The sequence below is a fragment of the Pecten maximus genome, chromosome 9 (genome assembly GCF_902652985.1).
Source record: "Pecten maximus chromosome 9, xPecMax1.1, whole genome shotgun sequence".
Classification (NCBI taxonomy): Eukaryota; Metazoa; Mollusca; class Bivalvia; order Pectinida; family Pectinidae; genus Pecten; species Pecten maximus.
In genome coordinates, this window is record NC_047023.1 from 17966391 (window position 1) to 17991979 (window position 25589).

The window sequence follows — 25589 nt, forward strand, 5'->3', positions numbered from 1 at the left end:
ACATAAGTGTCTATTGACACCAGAGACATGTGTAACATAAGCGTCTATTGTCACCACAGATGTGTATAACATAAGCGTCCATTGACACCAGAGACGTGTATAACATAAGCGTCTATTGACACCAGAGACATGTGTAACATAAGCGTCTATTGACACCAGAGACGTGTGTAACATAAGTGTCTATTGACACCAGAGATGTGTATAACATAAGTGTCTATTGACACCAGAGACATGTGTAACATAAGCGTCTATTGACACCAGAGACATGTATAACATAAGTGTCTATTGACACCAGAGAAGTGTATAACATAAGCGTCTATTGACACCAGAGACGTGTATAACATAAGCGTCTATTGACACCAGAGACGTGTGTAACATAAGTGTCTATTGAAGACAGAGATGTGTATAACATAAGCGTCCATTGACACCAGAGACGTGTGTAACATAAGCGTCTATTGACACCAGAGATGTGTATAACATAAGTTCCTATTGACACCAGAGACGTGTGTAACATAAGTGTCTATTGACACCAGAGACATGTATAACATAAGTTCCTATTGAAGACAGAGACGTGTGTAACATAAGCGTCTATTGACACAAGAGACGTGTGTAACGTAAGCGTCTATTGACACCAGAGACGTGTGTAACATAAGCGTCTATTGACACCAGAGACGTGTGTAACGTAAGTGTCAATTGACACCAGAGACGTGTATAACATAAACATCTATTGACACCAGAGACGTGTGTAACATAAGCGTCTATTGAAGACAGAGATGTGTATAACATAAGCGTCCATTGACACCAGAGACATGTGTAACATAAGCGTCTATTGACACCAGAGACATGTATAACATAAGTGTCTATTGACACCAGAGAAGTGTATAACATAAGCGTCTATTGACACCAGAGACGTGTATAACATAGCGTCTATTGACACCAGAGACGTGTGTAACATAAGCGTCTATTGAAGACAGAGATGTGTATAACATAAGCGTCCATTGACACCAGAGACGTGTGTAACATAAGCGTCTATTGACACCAGAGATGTGTATAACATAAGTTCCTATTGACACCAGAGACGTGTGTAACATAAGTGTCTATTGACACCAGAGACATGTATAACATAAGTTCCTATTGAAGACAGAGACGTGTGTAACATAAGCGTCTATTGACACAAGAGACGTGTGTAACGTAAGCGTCTATTGACACCAGAGACGTGTGTAACATAAGCGTCTATTGACACCAGAGACGTGTGTAACGTAAGTGTCAATTGACACCAGAGACGTGTATAACATAAACGTCTATTGACACCAGAGACGTGTGTAACATAAGCGTCTATTGAAGACAGAGATGTGTATAACATAAGCGTCCATTGACACCAGAGACGTGTGTAACATAAGCGTCTATTGACACCAGAGACGTGTGTAACATAAGTTCCTATTGACACCAGAGAAGTGTGTAACATAAGCGTCTATTGACACCAGAGACGTGTGTAACGTAAGCGTCTATTGACACCAGAGACGTGTGTAACATAAGTGTCAATTGACACCACTTGCTTGAGATGTTTTTTTCGATGTAGATGGTCACTTGTAGCTGCGACTGTTGTTATTAATAGAAAGCTACATACAGATTCCCATTACTGGACAATAAGAAACATTCAAGTGGACCAATCTAACTTAATCTTCACACACTGCTGTGGATTTTTCTGGGGGGGTCAAAAGGTCAAATGTCAAGGTCACTGTTTCTTTAAATAGGAATTTGTATACCCCTAGTATATATACTACACAATTAACAGCTATTGTTACCCTAAATTTAAACATACATTAACAATAAACTTTTTATTACTTATGATTTTAAAAATGAAACTGTCCAATAATTAAAGAGAGAGCAATTTTTAATTAGAAGATGACGTTTTAAGTTATTAGTTTGTCAAAAGTAGATCTAACAGTATACTTTTCTCTAGCTTGAAATTTTGAATAGCACTATCTCCCTCGTGGTAGGTGACATTTAAACATCATTGTTAAGTCATAGGATGAACGATATCCACGTGAAAAATATTGTTCAGTTTTAAACGAAACAACACAAGTTGAATGATTGTTTTCCACTCATTCATTATTTTTGTACTGATTACAATAACCTACTGATTTTCAACATACAAAAAATGCATTTGTCACATAATAAACATGATAAAATTAAGTTTCATTCATGTTTTTATTTCATATTATATGGTAATATCAGTTAAAACAGACAATGTTTTTGTGAGGAAATATCATAGATCCTTTTCGTTTGAGGTAAAATACAGTACTGCTATGTTATCTGTTTGTATATTTATATTTAATGTATATATTTTACAGTGAGAAGGCAAAAGACTTGAAAGACATTTTGGACAGTCTTCTAACTTTTATGAAGAAAGTGGCCTTTTCAAAACAAGGTGCTAAATTTCCTAAAGTAATGGAACCATTCGGGTATAATCTCTTTGAAAAACTGCCGGAAGATTCCTTCAAGGTTTGTATTATATTTTGATACTAAAATGGTCTGTTACCAATGATTACAAGAGATCTAATTATAACCTAATGATGTTGTGTGGTGTAGTGTTGGTGTGGTGTGGTGTGGTGTAGTGTGGGTGTGGTGTAGTGTAGTGTGGGTGTGGTGTGGTGTAGTGTGGGTGTGATGTGTTGTAGTGTGGGTGTGGTGTAGTGGTTGTGGTGTAGTGTGGATGTGGTGTATTGTAGTGTGGTGTAGTGTGGTGTGGGTGTGGTGTGGTGTGGGTGTGGTGTAGTGTGGGTGTGATTTGGTGTGGTGTAGTGTGGGTGTGGTGTAGTGTGGGTGTGGTGTAGTGTGGGTGTGGTGTAGTGTGGGTGTGGTGTAGTGTGGGTGTGGTGTACTGCGGTTGTGGTGTAGTGTGGTGTGTGTATAGTGTAGTGTGGGTGTGGTGTAGTGGTGTGGTGTAGTGTTGGTGTGGGTGTGGTGTATTGTAGTGTGGGTGTGGTGTGGTGTGGGTGTGGTGTGGTGTGGTGTGGTGTGGTGTGGGTGTGGTGTGGTGTAGTGTTGGTGTGGTGTATTGTAGTGTGGTGTAGTGTGGATGTGGTGTAGTGGTATGGTGTAGTGTGGGTGTGGTGTAGTGTGGGTGTGGTGTAGTGTGGGTGTGGTGTAGTGGGTGTGGTGTGAGTGTAGTGTGGGTGTGGTATAGTGTGGGTGTATTGTAGTGTGGGTAGTCGGTGTCAGTCTCTTTTGGTGTTTGTGTGGTCGATGTAGATGTGGTGTCGTGGGGGTGGTTTCTCGCGGGTGTGTCGTTTCGTGTGGGTGTGAGTGTCCTGTCGTGTTGTTCCGTGTGGCTGTGTCGTGTGGTGTGGTGTGTGGTGGGTGTGGTGTCGATGGTTGTGTGTCGTGGTTGTGTGTCTGTGGCTTGTGTCTTGTCGTGTGGTTTCATATGTGTGTGGTGTGGTGTCGTGTCGGGGTGTGCTGTGGTGTCTGTGAGGTGTGGTGTCTGTGTCTATGGGAGTGTGGTGTGGTTGTCGTGTGGGTGTGCTGTGTTTGTCGTGGGGTGTGTGGCGTGGTTTGTGGTGTCGTGTGCTTTGGTTGTCTTGTGGTGGGTGTGGTGTGGGTGTGGTTGCGTGTCGTGGTGTGGGTGGGGTCCTCGTGTGGGTGTGGTGTTCTTGTGGGTTTTGTGTCGCTGTGGGTGCGTTTTGTGTGATCCGTGTGGGGTGGGTGGTGGTGGTGGGTGTGGTGTCGTGTGGGTGTTTTTTGTGGTGAGACTTCGGGTTCGTTTGGGTGTGGTGTTTGTTTGGGCTGTGCCTGGTGTTGTCTTGGTGGGCTGTGGTTTGTTGGTGGGTGTGGTGTCGTGTGGGGTGTGGTGTCGTGTAGGGTGTGGTGGCGTGTGGTGTGGTGTCTGTGGGTGTATGTGGGGTGTGGCGTCGTGTTGTTGGTGTTGTTGCCTGTGGTGGTAGTGTGGGTGTGGTGTGTGTAGTGGTGTCCGGTGGTAAGTAGTGTGGTTGTGGGTGTGCGTATGTGGTGGTGTAGTGTGGGTGTTGTGTAGTGTATGTGTTTGTGGTGATTGTAGTGTGGGTGTTGTGTCGTGTATGTGGGTGTGTGTATGTAGTTTGGTGTGGGTGGTTGTGGTGTAGTGTGGGTGTGGTGTATTGTAGTGTGGGTGTGGTGTATTGTAGTGTGGGTGTGGTGTAGTGGGTGTGGTGTAGTGTGGGTGTGGTGTATTGTAGCGTAGGTGTGGTGTAGTGTGGGTGTGTTGTAGTGTAGTGTGGGTGTGGTGTATTTTAGTGTGGGTGTGGTGTAGTGTAGTGTGGGTGTGGTGTAGTGTAGTGTGGTTGTGGTGTAGTGTGGGTGTGGTGTATTGTAGTGTGGGTGTGTTGTATTGTAGTGTGGGTGTGGTGGGTTGTGGTGTAGTGTAGTGTGGGTGTGGTGTAGTGGGTGTGGTGTAGTGTGGGTATGGTGTATTGTAGTGTGGGTGTGGTGTAGTGTGGGTATGGTGTAGTGTTGGTGTGGTGTATTGTAGTGTGGGTGTGGTGTAGTGTGGGTGTGGTGTGGTGTAGTGGTTACTTCACCATGATGATGGGGGAGTGGGAGAGGGGAATGGATTTACTTCACCATGATGATTATATTGTCGAAGAAGAGCATCACTGGAAGTCTCATAATTTTTTAATTAAATAAAAATTAATATCCAGAATGGAAAAAAAATGAAAAATGATGAATGAATGAAGTATGGCAAGTGAGAGCCCTCTTGTATGAGGAAATTTTTGTATCCGTTTCTGATTTTTCAAAAATGAAATTTATTGAACAGAAGGGAAAAAAATCTGTAATTGATTTTTTTTAATTTTTAGGAACACCCCGAGATGGTAGACAAATGGGCACCTGCATTTGCAGAGATACTTCTGAAGGCTTCGTCGGTGAAATCCTTAGAGACATGGGCCTACAGGATGGCAGACACAGTACAGGAATTGGCTGAAGTAAAGTAAGCCTCAAAAATTATTATCATATTATGCTCTTGCTTTGTACAAATATAACGGTATTCATGAGGTGGGTCCTCATACCACCGGGCCTTGGCTTTGTTTCAAGTGCATACCTATAAACTTTATCAATTTTAAGATAATTATGCAACAAGTTAATAAGTACTTATGTTAATCACTCCTGTTGGCCTGATTAGAAATGCAAAAGGTGTCTTTACTGTAAGAGGAAACCATAATACCCAGGGAAAACCCATAAGGTCAGGCAAGTGACCCCATACCTTTTCACATTTGATAGGGGAATGGTCCCGAGGTGAAAGGCGATTCTGTTCCCATCGTGTCTCCCTCATAACCTATCTAATAAGATAATCCATCCATAAGATTTATAAATGGGAACATCTCAGAAGACAATGGCCACCTACCAAAAGTATATAACTGTGACCTAGTTTTGCCTTTGACACTAATAAGTAAACCGACATGTTCTTGGTCCTGTCTGCTGTTGACCATTGTATGAAAACAAAAACTTCAGTTACAGTAGCATATTGGTTATAAATATTTTGTGTGGGAGCTTCTAGTTTAATCTGTAACAGTTGCTATATCTTCAGGAAATGGTGATTTGTAACGGAAGTGAAACTTCTCTTATTAATCCTCTATATTGTTGAAACTGGGGGGCCGGACTATAGATTTCCTCCCCATCTGTCAACAGTTTTCTCAGCCATGCTGGTATATAACTTCACTATGAGTTGGTACAGATCAAGTTCAAGTTTCAGGGTTTTAGGTCAAGGTCAAGGTCACTGTTACTTTTTCTAGCAGGGGTTGGTAGGGAACATGTATTGCTTTAGCGATACCCATGCAGCTTGTTCACACAAAGAAATCTCATGACCAAAATATATATATATTCACTTATTCAGAACTAACTATGGATTGAGAACAGAATCATCAATTTCAATAAAAAGTTTAAGTGGTTCACAAACAAAAGTGATACTTAACAGCACTTAACATTTACCCTAGAGGAGGGGACTTATTTGAGGATAAGTATGGTACTTAACTTTTACACGAGGAAAAGAGGTTTATTTTAGGATAAAGAAGGTACCTATCTTTTACACTAGGGCAAGGGGGCTTGTTTGAAGATAAATATGGTACTAAACTTTTACATTTGAGGAAGAGGCTTATTTGAGAATAGATACTTAATGGTAGCTAACTTTAACACTAGGGGATTGGGCTTATTTGAAGATGAATACATTAGTTAACTTTTACACTAGGGAAGGGGTCTGATTTGAAGATAAATATGGTACTTAACTTTTGGTACTTAACTTTTACACTAAGGAAGTGGTTGATTTGAAGATAAATACGGTACTTAAATTTTTCACTAGAGGATGGGGGCTTATTTGAAGATGAATATGGTACTTAACTGTTACACTAGGGGAGGGGGCTGATTTGATGATAAATACTGTACATAACTTTTACACTAGGGGAGGGGGCTGATTTGATGATAAATACTGTACATAACTTTTATACTAGGGGATGGGGCTTATCCAGGGATGAGTACAGTAAAAAGACTAAAAAAAGACAACAAAAACATCTTTTAAGAATTCTGTTAATAAGAGCTACATGTAGTTGTGCATTGTAGGTGAATATAAGTAAGTCTCGATGTTGACTTTGTAGGAAGGAATCTGCTACTCTCTGGTTTCCTGTTGTGAAGGGTCTCCTCAGATGTGGTCAAAAGGACAGTGCAGATATAGCAAGCAAAATTCTGGATGATCCAAAATTCAGAAAAATTTGGACATGGAAAGTAAGATGTTTATTTAACAGCAAATCCCACATTTTGTTCATGATTCAATTTTTTAGCTCACTATCAAAAGGACATCTGCTGTACAGCTGTCTGGCTCCAACTTTTCCATTAAACAACTACTTCTCAATAACCAAGTGGCCCAGAGACCTGATATAGGGCCTGTAGCATGTTGGGATAAGGGCTAGTTTGTTCAAATTAATGACCTTGACATACTTTCATGATCACAGGGACCAAATAAGCTAAAATCTTTGAATGACCTCTTTTAAAAAAAGAAGAGGGTGAGAGACCTGATATTGTGGCTGTAGTATGCTGAGCTTATATAGTTAATGGCTACCAGGTTTGTTAAAATTAATGACCTAGATGTACGTTCAAGGTCATAGAGTTCAAATGTGTTAAAAAAGAATTGAAAAAATTATTTCTCAATAACTAAGAAACACAGACCTGCTATTAGGCGAATACCCAGGTAGTACGTGAAATGAAGGACTACAAAATTGATTTTATTGAATAAACATAGCCTACTCTGATATTTGAATAAAGTTGTAATCGGGTTAGTATCTGCATAAATGACCTGGTTCAATATTATATCTCTTTAATGATAATGTTTTACAATTATAGCATTTTAGTGATGTTGTAACAAAAAAACTTTTTTTTTTCATTTTTGAAGATTTTTTAACCCTACATAATATATTTACAATTCAATTTTTCTATACATCTACACAATCATTCCATTCCTCATAATTAGTTAAAATTCAACAGTATCTTGAAGATAATATATAAATGAACTTTTAATAACCACAAACTAGATCCAGTGGGGACAACAACAAAATATAAAAGGATATCTAACACAACAAATAAAGTTATTGCTGGTGATGTTTGGATAACAGCTCATTATCTTCCTCAGTCTTGAATGACCAATACAGCATGTGTACACTAAGTTGGTAAGTGTGTATAGTATATATAGCTAGTTACAGATAAATACAGTATATAAATAGCTAGTTACAGATAATTACAGTAATTGATTTGCAAGTTACAGATAATTACAGTATATATACCTAGTTACACATAAATAGATACAGATACAAGTTACAGATAAATACAGTATATATGTACCAAGTTACAGATAAATACAGTATATATACCTAGTTACTCATAAATAGATACAGTATACATGTATATGTTCCTAGTTATAGGTAATTACAGTATAAATATGTATTTACAGGTAAATACAGTAAATATACCAAGTTACAGATAAATACAGTATATATGTACCAAGTTGCAGATAAATACAGTATATATACATAGTTACAGATAGATACAGTATACATGTATATGTTCCTAGTTATAGGTAATTACAGTATAAATATGTATTTACAGGTAAATACAGTAAATATACCAAGTTACAGATAAATACAGTATATATGTACCAAGTTGCAGATAAATACAGTATATATACATAGTTACAGATAAATACAGTATTATGTACCAAGTTGCAGATAAATACAGTATATATACATAGTTACAGATAGATACAGTATATATGTACCAAGTTATATATAAATACAGTATATATATACCAAGTTATATATAAATACAATATATACCAAGTTACAGATAAATACAGTATGTACCAAGTTACAGATAAATACAGTAAACATATACTGTACCAAGTTATATATAATACAGTATATATATACCGAGTTATATATAAATACAGTATATATACATAGTTACAGATAGATACAGTATATATGTACCAAGTTATATATAAATACAGTATATATATACCAAGTTATATATAAATACAATATATACCAAGTTACAGATAAATACAGTATTTACCAAGTTACAGATAAATACAGTAAACATATACCAAGTTATATATAAATACAGTATATATATACCAAGTTATATATAAATACAGTATATATATACTGAGTTATATATAAATACAGTATATACCAAGTTATATATAAATACAGTATGTACCAAGTTACAGATAAATACAGTATGTACCAAGTTACAGATAAATACAGTATATATATACCAAGTTATATATAAATACGGTATATATATACCAAGTTACAGATAAATACAGTATATACTAAGTTATATATAAATACGGTATATATATACCAAGTTACAGATAAATACAGTATATATATACCAAGTTATATATAAATACAGTATATATATACCAAGTTATATATAAATACAATATGTACCAAGTTACAGATAAATACAGTATTTACCAAGTTACAGATAAATACAGTAAACATATACCAAGTTATATATAAATACAGTATATATATACCGAGTTATATATAAATACAGTATGTACCAAGTTACAGATAAATACAGTAAACATATACTGTACCAAGTTATATATAATACAGTATATATATACCGAGTTATATATAAATACGGTATATATATACCAAGTTACAGATAAATACAGTATATATATACCAAGTTATATATAAATACAGTATATATATACCGAGTTATATATAAATACAGTATGTACCAAGTTACAGATAAATACAGTATGTACCAAGTTACAGATAAATACAGTAAACATATACTGTACCAAGTTATATATAATACAGTATATATATACCGAGTTATATATAAATACAGTATGTACCAAGTTACAGATAAATACAGTATGTACCAAGTTACAGATAAATACAGTAAATATATACCAAGTTATATATAAATACGGTATATATATACCAAGTTATGGATAAAAGTTGTTTAAATACTAAATTACAGCTTTCCTTTTCTTCTCAGAAAAATTACAAACAGGCTGTTGAAATGATTGAAATTATTAGCACTGTGAACTTTCCAACAAGTGGAAGTGACAATGATGCCCGATTACTTCGTTCTCATGGAGATAACCTCAACAGCCTTCTGGAACAGCTGACGTATGTTTGAAAAAAATATATACATATACTGGGGTATTTATAACAAAGGTGGAGTTATACAACTGCCGTTCATCGGGGTCGTGGGTGACAATTTTTGAATGTGTGCGGGATACTCAGGGAGTACTATAAAAATGTATATTTTAGCAGTCATCTAATACCAGTACATTATAAATGTTGTGATTGTTAAGTCATGAAATTCTTCTTTATATTTACAGAGGCAAAGAAAGTCATTTTTTTGTTTCATAGACATTTTTTTCATTCTTATTAGAATTGGTTCTGGGTTTTTTTATGTCAGTTGTTGATCACAACAGATAAATCATTCTGAAAGATGTCTTTCTACTAAAATTATGTATTAGATACATGTAGTACATGTTTATGAAATAAAAGGAAAAGAAGTCATTGTCATCATGATAGCATTAATTGTCATTTTAGTTATCAGGTATCACTTTACCATCTTATATCGGGTGATGTATATATCCACAAGTACAGTGTCATGTACTATGTCAGACATTTTGTTCACCTAATTGTTTATGTGATATCAGATTTACAATTGGTTCTTTGAAATTTTCGGGTTGAAGGATAAATAAATCTTAAAAATTGGATGTGATTTGATACTTATATACCTTATTGTACTTTTAATTTGTACATTTTTTCCTAGAATTGTCAAAGTTGCAGACAAAGCTATGGGAGGTGTGGCTAACTTTGTGGTAAACATGATGGAGAAACGATCAGAGGCTCTCAATGAGTTTGCACAGGGATTCGCAGGCAGCATTTCACTAGAGGTAAAGTAACACCATCCTCCATCCGATCCCCCCACCCTACACCTAAACATATATAGATATATAGTACACTGCACCTAGGTTTAAACATATTTTTTATGTACCTTAAAAATGTCAAAAACGATTAGGCATTAGGAGACTGTACCTTATAAATGATTATCCAGTCTGTTTTATTATCTCTGGTTATTTAACAAGAAATTTTATTAATTTCATCCTCTAATTGCCATTTACCGTATTTATCCCATTTGAAAACCTTGACTACCATAATATGTAGCCCTTCCATTGTACATGTATATGTTACTCTATTTTCAGAACAACAAGGAGGTAATCCCTGACTTAATCAAGAAGTTTTCAGTCCTGTACATGGATGAAGACTACCCCTGGGATGATAGGGACACACAGAGATTAGGGGACAACATCTTTGATATAGTCCTTAATGCATACAGGTACTGAACAGAAGAGGGGTTATTTGATATAGTTGATGTATATCCACATAATCAACATGATTGGGACCTAATTCACTTTCCGTCAAAACCCAACTACCCACCCAAGACTCCTTCCACACCCAACTACCAAGCCCTTGTTTCGTTCTACACCCCACTACCCAGCCCTTGTTTAGTTCCACAACCCACTACCCAGCCCTTGTTTCCTTCCACACCTCACTACCCAGCCCTTGTTTCCTTCCACAACCCACTACCCACAACTTTTTCCTTCTACACCTCACTACCCCACCCTTGTTTCCTTCCAAACCCCACTACCCAGCCCTTGTTTCCTTCCACACCCCACTACCCAGCCCTTGTTTCCTTCCACACCTCACTACCCAGCCCTTGTTTAGTTCCACAACCCACTACCCAGACCTTGTTTCCTTCCACACCCCACTACCCAGCCCTTGTTTCCTTCCATACCTCACTACCCAGCCCTTGTTTCCTTCCACTTCTCACTACCCAGCCCTTGTTTAGTTCCACACCCCACTACCCAGCCCTTGTTTCCTTCCACACCCCACTACCCAGCCCTTGTTTCCTTCTACACCCCACTACCCAGCCCTTGTTTAGTTCCACAACCCACTACCCAGCCCTTGTTTCCTTCCACACCTCACTACCCAGCCCTTGTTTCCTTCCACAACCCACTACCCACAACTTTTTCCTTCTACACCTCACTACCCCACCCTTGTTTCCTTCCAAACCCCACTACCCAGCCCTTGTTTCCTTCCACACCCCACTACCCAGCCCTTGTTTCCTTCCACACCTCACTACCCAGCCCTTGTTTAGTTCCACAACCCACTACCCAGACCTTGTTTCCTTCCACACCCCACTACCCAGCCCTTGTTTCCTTCCATACCTCACTACCCAGCCCTTGTTTCCTTCCATACCTCACTACCCAGCCCTTGTTTCCTTCCACACCTCACTACCCAGCCCTTGTTTAGTTCCACAACCCACTACCCAGCCCTTGTTTCCTTCCACACCCCACTACCCAGCCCTTGTTTCCTTCCACACCTCACTACCCAGCCCTTGTTTCCTTCCACACCTCACTACCCAGCCCTTGTTTCCTTCCACACCTCACTACCCAGCCCTTGTTTAGTTCCACAACCCACTACCCAGCCCTTGTTTCCTTCCACACCTCACTACCCAGCCCTTGTTTCCTTCCACAGCCCACTACCCCACCCTTGTTTCCTTCCACACCTCACTACCCAGCCCTTGTTTCCTTCCACAGCCCACTACCCCACCCTTGTTTCCTTCCACACCTCACTACCCAGCCCTTGTTTCCTTCCACAGCCCACTACCCCACCCTTGTTTCCTTCCACACCCCACTACCCAGCCCTTGTTTCCTTCCACACCTCACTACCCAGCCCTTGTTTCCTTCCACACCTCACTACCCAGCCCTTGTTTCCTTCCATATCTCACTACCCAGCCCTTGTTTCCTTCCACACCTCACTACCCAGCCCTTGTTTAGTTCCACAACCCACTACCCAGCCCTTGTTTCCTTCCATATCTCACTACCCAGCCCTTGTTTAGTTCCACACCTCACTACCCAGCCCTTGTTTCCTTCCACACCTCACTACCCAGCCCTTGTTTCCTTCCACACCTCACTACCCAGCCCTTGTTTAGTTCCACAACCCACTACCCAGCCCTTGTTTCCTTCCATATCTCACTACCCAGCCCTTGTTTCCTTCCACACCCCACTACCCAGCCCTTGTTTCCTTCCACACCCCACTACACAGCCCTTGTTTCCTTCCACACCTCACTACCCAGCCCTTGTTTAGTTCAACAACCCACTACCCAGCCCTTGTTTCCTTCCACACCTCACTACCCCACCCTTGTTTCCTTCAACACCTCACTACCCCACCCTTGTTTCCTTCCACACCTCACTAACCAGACCTTGTTTCCTTCAACACCCCACTACCCCACCCTTGTTTCTTTCCAAACCCCACTACCCCACCCTTGTTTCTTTCCAAACCCCACTACCCAGCCCTTGTTTCCTTCCACACCTCACTACCCCACCCTTGTTTCCTTCCACACCTCACTAACCAGACCTTGTTTCCTTCAACACCCCACTACCCCACCCTTGTTTCTTTCCAAACCCCACTACCCAGCCCTTGTTTCCTTCCACACCTCACTAACCCGCCCTTGTTTCCTTCCACACCTCACTACCCAGCCCTTGTTTCCTTCCACACCCCACTTCCCGGCCCTTGTTTCCTTCCACTTCTCACTACCCCACCCTTGTTTCCTTCCATACCTCACTACCCAGCCCTTGTTTCCTTCCACTTCTCACTACCCAGCCCTTGTTTCCTTCCACACCTCACTACCCAGCCCTTGTTTAGTTCCACAACCCACTACCCAGCCCTTGTTTCCTTCCACACCCCACTACCCAGCCCTTGTTTCCTTCCACACCTCACTACCCAGTCCTTGTTTAGTTCCACAACCCACTACCCAGCCCTTGTTTCCTTCCATACCTCACTACCCAGCCCTTGTTTCCTTCCACACCCCACTACCCAGCCCTTGTTTCCTTCCACACCCCACTACACAGCCCTTGTTTCCTTCCACACCCCACTACACAGCCCTTGTTTCCTTCCACACCTCACTACCCAGCCCTTGTTTCCTTCCACACCTCACTACCCAGCCCTTGTTTCCTTCCATACCTCACTACCCCACCCTTGTTTCCTTCCACACCTCACTACCCCACCCTTGTTTCCTTCCACACCTCACTAACCAGACCTTGTTTCCTTCAACACCCCACTACCCCACCCTTGTTTCTTTTCAAACCCCACTACCCAGCCCTTGTTTCCTTCCACACCTCACTAACCCGCCCTTGTTTCCTTCCACACCTCACTAACCCGCCCTTGTTTCCTTCCACACCCCACTTCCCGGCCCTTGTTTCCTTCCACACCTCACTACCCAGCCCTTGTTTCCTTCCACACCCCACTTCCCGGCCCTTGTTTCCTTCCACACCTCACTACCCAGCCCTTGTTTATTTCCACACCCCACTACCCAGCCCTTGTTTAGTTCAACAACCCACTACCCAGCCCTTGTTTCCTTCCACACCTCACTACCCAGCCCTTGTTTCCTTCCACACCCCACTACCCCGCCCTTGTTTCCTTCAACACCTCACTACCCCACCCTTGTTTCCTTAAACACCTCACTACCCAGCCCTTGTTTCCTTCAACACCTCATTACCCCGCCCTTGTTTCCTTCCACAGCTCACTACCCAGCCCATGTTTCCTTCAACAACCCACTGCCCACATGTTATGCCAACAATAGAATTAAGATGAATTCATGGTTTAATCTTTTGGAAGACTTTTCCAACAAGGTAGTTATCTGAAACATGTTCTAACTTTTAGCTCAAGAAAGGAAATCCCCAGTGAGGTGAATGAAACCATGATCAAGATGTTGCTGTACACCATGGAAACAGAGGATCTCGATTATATAGATGTGGTTACAGGTCAAATCAGCATTTATGGCAGTGTGGCATCTTCTCGTCTCGTACGCTTTGTACAAAAGGTAGGTGTAGTGAGGACCAAAGCGTATAGCTTACTATACAGGTAAAGGTGTGGTGTTATCAGGGACCCACAAAGGGATACCGCCTACTGTACAGGTAAAGGTGTGGTGTTATCAGGGACCCACAAAGGGATACCACCTACTGTACAGGTAAAGGTGTGGTGTTATCAGGGACCCACAAAGGGATACCGCCTACTGTACAGGTAAAGGTGTGGTGTTATCAGGGACCCACAAAGGGATACCGCCTACTGTACAGGTAAAGGTGTGGTGTTATCAGGGACCCACAAAGGCATACCGCCTACTGTACAGGTAAAGGTGTGGTGTTATCGGGGACCCACAAAGGGATACCGCCTACTGTACAGGTAAAGGTGTGGTGTTATCGGGGACCCACAAAGGGATACCGCCTACTGTACAGGTAAAGGTGTGGTGTTATCGGGGACCCACAAAGGGATACCGCCTACTGTACAGGTAAAGGTGTGGTGTTATCGGGGACCCACAAAGGGATACCACCTACTGTACAGGTAAAGGTGTGGTGTTATCGGGGACCCACAAAGGGATACCACCTACTGTACAGGTAAAGGTGTGGTGTTATCAGGGACCCACAAAGGGATACCACCTACTGTACAGGTAAAGGTGTGGTGTTATCAGGGACCAACAAAGGGATACCACCTACTGTACAGGTAAAGGTGTGGTGTTATCAGGGACCCACAAAGGGATACCACCTACTGTAAAGGTAAAGGTGTGGTGTTATCAGGGACCCACAAAGGGATACCACCTACTGTACAGGTAAAGGTGTGGTGTTATCAGGGACCCACAAAGGCATACCGCCTACTGTACAGGTAAAGGTGTGGTGTGGTGTTATCAGGGACCCACAAAGGGATACCGCCTACTGTACAGGTAAAGGTGTGGTGTTATCAGGGATACCACCTACTGTACAGGTAAAGGTGTGGTGTGGTGTTATCAGGGACCCACAAAGGGATACCGCCTACTGTACAGGTAAAGGTGTGGTGTTATCAGGGATACCACCTACTGTACAGGTAAAGGTGTGGTGTTATCAGGGACCCACAAAGGGATACCAACTACTGTACAGGTAAAGGTGTGGTGTTATCAGGGACCCACAAAGGGATACCACCTACTGTACAGGTAAAGGTGTGGTGTTATCAGGGACCCACAAAGGCATACCGCCTACTGTACAGGTAAAGGTGTGGTATGGTGTTATCAGGGACCCACAAAGGGATACCGCCTACTGTACAGGTAAAGGTGTGGTGTTATCAGGGATACCACCTACTGTACAGGTAAAGGTGTGGTGTGGTGTTATCAGGGACCCACAAAGGGATACCACCTACTGTACAGGTAAAGGTGTGGTGTTATCAGGGACCCACAAAGGGATACCACCTACTGTACAGGTAAAGGTGTGGTGTTATCAGGGATACCACCTACTGTACAGGTAAAGGTGTGGTGTTATCAGGGATACCACCTACTGTACAGGTAAAGGTGTGGTGTTATCAGGGATACCGCCTACTGTACAGGTAAAGGTGTGGTGTTATCAGGGACACACAAAGGGATACTGCCTACTGTACAGGTAAAGGTGTGGTGTTACCAGAGATACTGCCTACTGTACAGGTAAAGGTGTGGTGTTATCAGGGACCCACAAAGGGATACCGCCTACTGTACAGGTAAAGGTGTGGTGTTATCAGGGACACACAAAGGGATAACACCTACTGTACAGGTAAAGGTGTGGTGTTATCAGGGACCCACAAAGGGATACCACCTACTGTACAGGTAAAGGTGTGGTGTTATCAGGGACCCACAAAGGGATACCACCTACTGTACAGGTAAAGGTGTGGTGTTATCAGGGACCCACAAAGGGATACCACCTACTGTACAGGTAAAGGTGTGGTGTTATCAGGGACCCACAAAGGGATACCACCTACTGTACAGGTAAAGGTGTGGTGTTATCAGGGACCCACAAAGGGATACCACCTACTGTACAGGTAAAGGTGTGGTGTTATCAGGGACCCACAAAGGCATACCGCCTACTGTACAGGTAAATGTGTGGTGTTATCATGGACCCAAAAAGGGATACCTTGAAATCACTTTTTCAAGCAGGATGGAAACTAAGTCAGTCCCAAAATTGGATAGATTTCATTGCTTGTTATCATTGTTAAATACTGTATGAATTTAAAGATAATACTTTGCCTTGATCCAATAGGCAATTTCCTTTGGGCCTCTTGTTTGAACCTTATTGTTGTAAACTTGATCTTTTATACAATTTCAGCATCTTGGCAGTGACAGTGCTGATAAAGTCTTGGCACCACTGATACCCGCCATCATAAAACAGCTAGAACATGAAGATGAGAATCTAAAGACAGGAGCTCGCAATGTTCTGTCACTGGCCAGTAGCCAGTCACCTCAATTACTCAGTCCTTATATGAAGCCAATGATACAGTGGTACAAGGCTACTCGCTCCTCTGAGGCTTTGTGTAAGTATTCAACTTTTTATATTCATTTAAAATAAGTCTTTTTTTTCATACAAATCATTGTTATTTTATAAGGTAATCCAGCCGGAAAGGTGTAGAGATCATTATGTCATGGTGTTGAATCTAAATTTCAAAATACATAAAATATGGAAATGTGAAAAGAAAAATTACTCAATCAGAATTCTGCTCAAGAAACGTTCACTATATTAAATGGTGATAAATCCTAGCAGTTTCATAGAGATTAACAAGAACAAATTATAATCACTTTTTCAAAAATTGTCAAGTCGAAATGTTGTTCAGGAAAGCACAACTATAAATATTAATAATAAAGACTACCAAGTTTCAAAGAGATCAGTTGAAAAACAAGAAAATAAGTATATTTTGTAAAATAAAAAACAACTGAAATAAGTAAAGGGCAATAATTCTTTCAAGATAATCACAACTGTATTGTATAAATCATGATTGTATGGATATATATATTCATGATTTAGACAAAGCCCTGTCATATTACTGATGTCAAATTTTGACAGGCTAATGAAATAATTTAAGATTTCTACTCCCCATTAACAACTGATTCAAGTGGTCGTCACATATTCAAAAAGACAAAATGACATTCTGCTCTGTATAAAGGTATTACTGACTAGAATATTTGTTTAGACCAATCATACTTCAGTATTACTGACTAGAATATTTGTTTAGACCAATTATACTTCAGTATTACTGACTAGAATATTTGTTTAGACCAATTATACTTCAATATTACTGACTAGAATATTTGTTTAGACCAATCATACTTCAGTATTACTGACTACAATATTTGTTTAGACCAATCATACTTCAGTATTACTGACTACAATATTTGTTAATCATACTTCCGTATAACTGACTAGAATATTTGTTTAGACCAATCATAACTGTTACAGCTGCCGTTTGGAGGCCGTATAAAGAGGGTGATGGGATGTCAGAAGAAGATTTTATCGACTTGATGAAAGCTATCAAACAAGACAAGGATGCTGACTCAGGATCGATGCAGTCTGTGATTTTGATGGATATCGGTGAAAAACAACCAGAGGTAACTTATACCGATACAGTTTTGTATAATCCTTAAGTATTGCTTTATTTGCTCACTGAGTTTGTCAAATAATTGTTTCATAATGAAGATTGCTATTTTGAGATATACAGATGAAATGGCAGGGACATATATCTTGGCCGTGATTCAATCATTATTTGGTTTCTGTACATTTACTCTTTAAGGATACATATGTAGAACTGTTGATATAAAATTAATGTATAATGATTATATACAGGTCAAGTTTTGATTTGGTTATGGCCATCTTTTCCAGGTTATTAAATTACCAGTAATTGAAATTTTCAGAAAACAGTATGGCCAAAATTATTAAAGAGTCTTGCCTAACTCCAGTATGATTATTTTTTTCAAAACACATACACAAAATGAAAAATGTCACAGAAAAAGAAAGGTAAACCAAAGGTGTTGAGGGATATATCATGTGATGGTAAATAACAATATCTAGGGTGAAAGTTAAAGTGGAATCACCTCAAATAAAACCAGAACCAGGCCATCTGGTGATTCACTTAGGCAATCATCCTTGGTAAACTAGTACCTTACACATTCATGAGTACACCTCTTATCAAAGCCATTAAGACTACTCCTTACTGACAAAGATATCTGTGTCATACCGACACGTCTTTGGCTTGAAAAATATATAAATCTGTTGAATAAGTTTTCTTATAATATCCGAATCCATGTCCAACCGTGTCCTGTGATATTTCATTCAATGATTTTCAGCTGTTTACACAAGAGAGTGTTGACATGATGTTGACAGAAAGATTCGTGGACAACAAAGATGATCAGTACAGGATTTTATTGGCATTGAGTTATGTCATTCCTAAGAAGCCAAAATTGTTTGGAAAGAACATTGTTGAACGTGTTCTGAAGAATCCAAAACTGAACTTAACCTTCACGTCTGCTCTACAAACCATTGGTGTTGCATTGGCCTTCCATCACAAGGTAACGGCATCGAAAACATCATTGTTTACTTATTTACACTAATATATTACCTTACCAGTACTTCCTCTGCATATCCTGTAATTCTACAATTATTAATGTCCATGGAGGTTGATTCAGTGATGGATGGACCTGTAAAACATTGTATTTCCTGATACCAGAGGCTGACAAAAATATTGTTGTTTTAAATGGGTTCTGTTTTTCCTGTCTAAGATAGATAGTACAAAAAAACTATGCACTGTTAGTACATCATCTCATAATTTCTGTAAAAAATACATCTGTTTTTTTAAAACTTTTGTTAAAATTGCAAAAAAATGAAACCATCAAAAAAACCTTTGCGGTATGCAGTAATTTTTGAAGGATGATAGATTTGTATATATTGACCTCAACAGAGCTAATGATGTACAAATTAGATAGTTGACATATAAAATGAATGACTTCACTACAATTTACCAGTATTCTAACAATCAGGGAAGCTACTGGTACATACTGGGTGTATCATAATACTGATGTTTGATGTAACTTTGATATAGTTCAGGTTTTGTTTCTGTGGAGCGAAGGGAAAGTTGTTTCTGAAACAGTCATATTTCTTGACCCTTAAAATTATCTAACATTAAATTAGCCTAGAACTAACAAGTATGGTCAACTAGCTGTAAAAGGGGCTTTCTTTCGTTCGCACATCAGAAACATGAATAATTTCTATTAATGAAATCAGTGTCCAAACGATGATTATTTGAGTGTTTGTGCCTACTTGTAATGCAATTAACACAAAAATGTACAGGAAAAAGGTGTATTGTATACAAATACTGCCTTTGCAGTAATTAGTGAAACATGTACTTTGGGTCGAATTTAGAATTTTCAGGACTTCATACTCAAAGAACTTTAGTTTATCTTGAGAGTAAAACTGCCTTATTAATGTAAAGATCAAAACTTTTACTACTTGGAAAAAATACATATTTTCCAGTAAGTTAAATTTTGATGACCTAAACTTTATTCAAACGAAGGAATGCCCCTTTATTAACCATAAATCTGTCATGAAATCTATTTAGTTTAGGTAATAGTCATTAAATAGCCATTAATTTGTTTCATTGGGCGAACTTGATTCTGACGTGCCGGTGCGTCGGTGGCAAGGCGGCAAGGGGGCAAAATTACTTGATTGTGTCCCGAATATGCGCACGCAATTTCGGCACGTGCCGATCGGTGAACATTCCTGCCAGTTTGAAAGCACCGGCAAACAAGATGGCGTTGTGTTCAACCGAAAGATTAGATTAAGTGAGAAATTAAAGAATTTCAACTTGTTTTGAGCCTGTCATGCCATTTTAGTCATACATATACTGCAAAATACATTGGAAGTTGATTTTGAATATTCTGCAGCGTTCGATGTTTACAATGCTTTTGCAATATGCAAATAAAAATAAATATGTTTTGGTCTATGTCGGCCATAGTGCAACTGTGCCGCTTTGCTTGAATGTACGTGCCGACGGCAAGCTCAAAACCGGCAAACGGCACCAACGGCAAGCCAGAATCAAGTTCGCCCATAGTAATAATTAATGATAAAGCTGGTTATAATTTTACCATTTATTTTTTCTCTTGAAATTACTGGAAAATGAAGGGATGTCAACTTTTAACAAGATCAATTGTAATAGGTGTTGTATTGATATTCTTTCTCTCAATATTCTCTTCAACTTTCCAGGAGTTAGCAGATACGGTTCTGGATGACTTTGTGAAGCTTTCGAAAAAGTGTGAAAGTCCTGTCTACAAGGTGGCATTGATTGATGGAATTCATACCATAGGTACTCAGCACGGAACAGAGAGACTGAAGCCGTACCGACCATACATTGAGGAACTACAGAAAGACGGGGACACTGGTGGAATCAAAGACATGGCTACATCCATTCTTAATGCGATGGATGGTATAAGGTGACTATGATACCATGTTTTATCTGCCTGGGGCTGCTTGTAATTGACCTGGAAGAAATATCTTTAAAAAAGATAAACGGCATAGTTTTAATGCCGGTGGTTATGATATAAAACTGCTGGTGAAATAAATTAACGAAGTAATGCTTTTCAGCACGGATAACAAATTTATATCAGTTTGAATTATTTTTGGTGATAATAAGACTGCATTGAATCAGGAATATAATTTTATTAATGATACATCCACTTATTCAGCTTGCATTCAATATTAACTTTGTTTCGTTTTTTAACTGCATATCTGCATTTTGCATTTACCACTACATTGACCAATCACATACTTCATCTTGACCAGTAATGCCACCTGTCGCGTCATATTCGGGACCAAAAGAATATTATACGGCTATGCCGAAAAAATCAAAATCAATCTTAAGCAAATCTGATTCTCAATGACTGTGTCAAAGATGTAAACTGTTTATCTACATTTCCAAGGATAAATGTTGCATCCTCAGTCAACAATTGGATGCTTGTCGTTTCATTGTTATTTTTTATTGTATTTATATTAACCTGTGTTAAAATTTGTATTTTTTCAGTAAATATATTCTTTATTTTCACCCATTTCCTGGTATGTTCATTTGAAAGAATAGCATCTTTAATCCAATTTCTTTCTGTGATTGATTTGCAACCAATCTGACACACAGTACAAAGCCTTGCCATGACAATGATCAACAAAGCGCTAAAATGACAGCATAGTAAAACAATTGTTCTCAATTTTTATCCTCTCTGCATTTGATTCAATAACACGTAGCAAAGCATTACCATGACATTGATCAAAGTGATGAAACAATGTGATCTTGACTGCATCTATATGCTTATGAATGCGGCCTAGTTTAACATTGAGGCAATGGGAGACTGTGGTGCCAAATGTAAATACTCAGTTATATTGATCATCTACATGTATTTAGATCTGTAAAAAAAAAATTTAGGAATTGCATGTAAACACCAAACAACTGGAAATGAAAAATATTGTTATGCTGAAATTTATTCCCAAATAATTTTTGCCAGTGTGGAAGGCATAGTGGAGGATGTAAAACAACAGAAGGGAGACATCAATGTCCTCAGCACCCAGGTCACCAAGACTTCACAGAAAGTCGATGTGGTGGATAAAAAAGTGGACAAGCAGGGAAAGGAAATCAAAACGGTCAAAACTGGACTTAAAACTGTCAATAAGCGTGTGGATGTTGTAGAAAAAGATTTGGATGAAACCAAGATCAAAGTTGAGGAGGTTGACAACAAGGTAGGTGGCATAATAATAAAAAAGGAGTTGGAATTAAAGACATGGTCATGTTTGATTTGTCTGCATTAAATTTGATAGGTCATTGTTAAACATCAAACACTGATTTTAATAGTAATTATATCAGTGATATTCTATATATGGTTGAAAGGAGAATACAAAAGACTTACCTTTTAAAATTTCAATTTCAAGGTCCTTGCTTAAATCAAGCTTTTATCTTTGTATTCATGGAATCATTCCTTTCATTGTCTCTTTCTATACTGTAAAGACGATGACCAATGCCCCTAAATGGTCAAGAGATTTGACCAAGCTGATGAATCCTACCACAGAACATGATTGGAGACTTCTGGCCCAGAGGTTAGCGTACACCCCAGATGACATTAAAGGCTGGGCGACCCAACATGACCCCTGTATGGGCCTCCTCAGTGAGTGGTACGCCACCCACAAGACGATAGAGGCCACCCACGCTGTACTTACTGCCCTACAGGAGATGAACAGGATGGATGCTGCCGCCATTGTAGAGAATGCCATGAAGGCTGTAGGTCAGTAAATACCATTGTAGAGAATGCCATGAAGGCTGTAGGTCAGTAAATACCATTGTAGAGAATGCCATGAAGGCTGTAGGTCAGTAAATACCATTGTAGAGAATGCCATGAAGGCTATAGGTCAGTAAATACCATTGTAGAGAATGCCATGAAGGCTGTAGGTCAGTAAATACCATTGTAGAGAATGCCACCAAGGCTGTAGGTCAGTAAATACTATTGTAGAGAATGCCATGAAGGTTGTAGGTCAGTAAATACCATTGTAGAGAATGCCATGAAGGCTGTAGGTCAGTAAATACCATTGTAGAGAATGTCATGAAGGTTGTAGGTCAGTAAATACCATTGTAGAGAATGCCATGAAGGCTGAAGGTCAGTAAATACCATTGTAGAGAATGTCATGAAGCTTGTAGGTCAGTATATACCATTGTAGAGAATGCCATGAAGGCTGTAGGTCAGTAAATACCATTGTAGAGAACGCCATGAAGGCTGTAGGTCAGTAAATACCATTGTAGAGAATGTCATGAAGGCTGAAGGTCAGTAAATACCATTGTAGGGAATGCCATGAAGGCTGTAGGTCAGTATATACCATTGTAGAGAATGCCACCAAGGCTGTAGGTCAGTAAATACTGTTGTAGAGAATGCCACCAAGGCTGTAGGTCAGTAAATACTGTTGTAGAGAATGCCATGAAGGCTGTAGGTCAGTAAATACCATTGTAGAGAATGCCATGAAGGCTGTAGGTCAGTATATACCATTGTAGAGAATGCCATGAAGGCTGTAGGTCAGTAAATACCATTGTAGAGAATGCCATGAAGGCTGTAGGTCAGTAAATACCATTGTAGAGAATGCCATGAAGGCTGTAGGTCAGTAAATACCATTGTAGAGAATGCCATGAAGGCTGTAGGTCAGTAAATACCATTGTAGAGAATGTCATGAAGGATGTAGGTCAGTATTCAGATGGAATGCATATTATGAAAGGACACAATGTAGTGAATCCTTGTGTCAGTGTATTGTTGCTCAGTATTGTCTGATGTTATTTCCTATTTCTGTCCTCAGAGGGGGTTGTAGAGGAAGAGGTAGATTATGCCACACCTCCACCTATCTTCCTTAGTTACCAGTGGGGTCATCAGAATGAGGTCAAGTTGTTACGGAACCACTTACAAATGGCTGGATATGAGTGCTGGATGGACATTGGACAAATGGGAGGTGGCGACAAACTGTTTGAGAAGATTGACAATGGAATCCGTGGGGCAAAAATCATCATATGTTGTGTGTCGGAAAAGTATTCCAAATCTCCCAACTGTAACAGAGAGGTAAGTAGTTAGTATTCCTACAAATATCTACCTCCCACCCGACACAAGGTCAGGGGTTAAAAGTCAAGTACAAAGAAAGGGGTCAGTGGTCAAATACCTAACAAGAAGACAAAGGAAAAGATTTTATAACGGTCTTTTCTAGGCAAAATAAATTTATAAAACTTAATAAATGAGTGTATCATGACTAAATAGTTTGTTAATAATCATCTGTTATTTTTGTTTATATCTCAAGCTCCTATACATAACATTGGTCAAAGGTCAAGGCTGTACTGTCAGGGACAGCAAGGGGTCAGTGTCATATATCAAATATGCTTCAGAATGGTTACATCTATTCTAATGAGATTTGTAGGGTAATTCTAATGAGAGCTCATGGCTAGGTGATCATTATGAGACATTGTATTGTGGTGGATATATGTATTCCTGTTGCTTTCCAATACTTTAAAAAGGTTATTTAATTATTGTTGTAGGTGAACCTATCCACAAGCCTGGGAAAGCCCATGATTCCCCTCCTGATGGAGAAGATGAGCTGGCCCCCTAGGGGCTCCATGGGACCCATCTTCAGCGAGTACCTGTTTGTGAGGTTCTTCCAGCGAGGTGGGGAGGAGACTGATGACCAACGCTACTGGCCAGTTCCTAAGTTCCAGGAATTGTTGATGCAACTCAACATGTATAAAGCCATGCCTGACGAATCTCTTATCACCGGAGGTAATTAGATAAACACGTCTACAATCATAACTCTTTTGTCTTAATGATGTAGGAGCATCTCATTACATGTACCCACCGGGGTATATACGATCTTAATCAGACTTCATAAGGACAGCAGCTTTCTATTCAGAAATTATTTTGAAAATAGGTAGGAATTTGTTAAATCTCTCAAGAGGAATTAAAGTTCCAGACCTAATACTCCTCATTTCACTATGGAATTGGTTCGGTAAAATTAAAAAGGTGTAACAGTTTTCTGTAATAAATTTCATTTGAAATGGTAGCTCATGTAAGATTCTGCTTTATAACACCTCCAGTACATGCATAACAAAAACATTTTAGCAAAAAGTCATAAAAGACACCATTTTGCCCGGCATCTGAAACAGCTCACTCGATTCATTTTTCTCTGGTGATGTCACCATGCATGTGACACCGAGTTGATATGACCCCAAAATTGTAATTATGGGAACCTTCATCCAGTCACAGCTCTGCTATAGATGTTATTACATGCATGTTTATAACGAAGGTTGCGTAATGGGTGTTAGGACACTGATAACAGGCTATAATTATATGATAAATATATTTTCTGATAACAGCTTTACCATATTTTGTTTATACAGAGTACAAGGATTGGTGGACTCCTGTGGCAGAGGAAATCGTCATTACCAAAAAGAAAGGAGATGGAGGTCAAAGTTCAACAGGAAATAAAGAAACTACACAGGTGAGTGTTTGACGAAATTTATCCTGATAAAGATACAACCAGTCACAACTGTTCAGGGTATTACAACTGACCTGGTGTATACAGGACTCCTACAATGACTGATAAAGATACAACTAGTCACAACTGTTCAGGGTATTACAACTGACCTGGTGTA

At 39.6% G+C, this 25589-nt stretch overlaps 1 protein-coding gene across 1 annotated transcript in view; it reads left to right on the forward strand.

Annotated features, from left to right (window-relative positions):
* The window catches only part of LOC117334472, a 50125-nt gene that overhangs the window by 17636 nt on the left and 6900 nt on the right, over positions 1-25589 (forward strand). The window contains exons 7-22 of the mRNA XM_033894115.1: positions 2355-2505; positions 4836-4966; positions 6624-6750; positions 9541-9674; positions 10333-10456; positions 10766-10899; positions 14289-14448; positions 16724-16928; positions 17849-17997; positions 18733-18954; positions 20645-20871; positions 21931-22162; positions 22428-22701; positions 23756-24012; positions 24480-24717; positions 25335-25435. Of these exons, the coding sequence (XP_033750006.1) occupies positions 2355-2505; positions 4836-4966; positions 6624-6750; positions 9541-9674; positions 10333-10456; positions 10766-10899; positions 14289-14448; positions 16724-16928; positions 17849-17997; positions 18733-18954; positions 20645-20871; positions 21931-22162; positions 22428-22701; positions 23756-24012; positions 24480-24717; positions 25335-25435 (2866 nt within the window). The remainder of the gene's footprint in view (positions 1-2354; positions 2506-4835; positions 4967-6623; positions 6751-9540; positions 9675-10332; positions 10457-10765; positions 10900-14288; positions 14449-16723; positions 16929-17848; positions 17998-18732; positions 18955-20644; positions 20872-21930; positions 22163-22427; positions 22702-23755; positions 24013-24479; positions 24718-25334; positions 25436-25589) is intronic.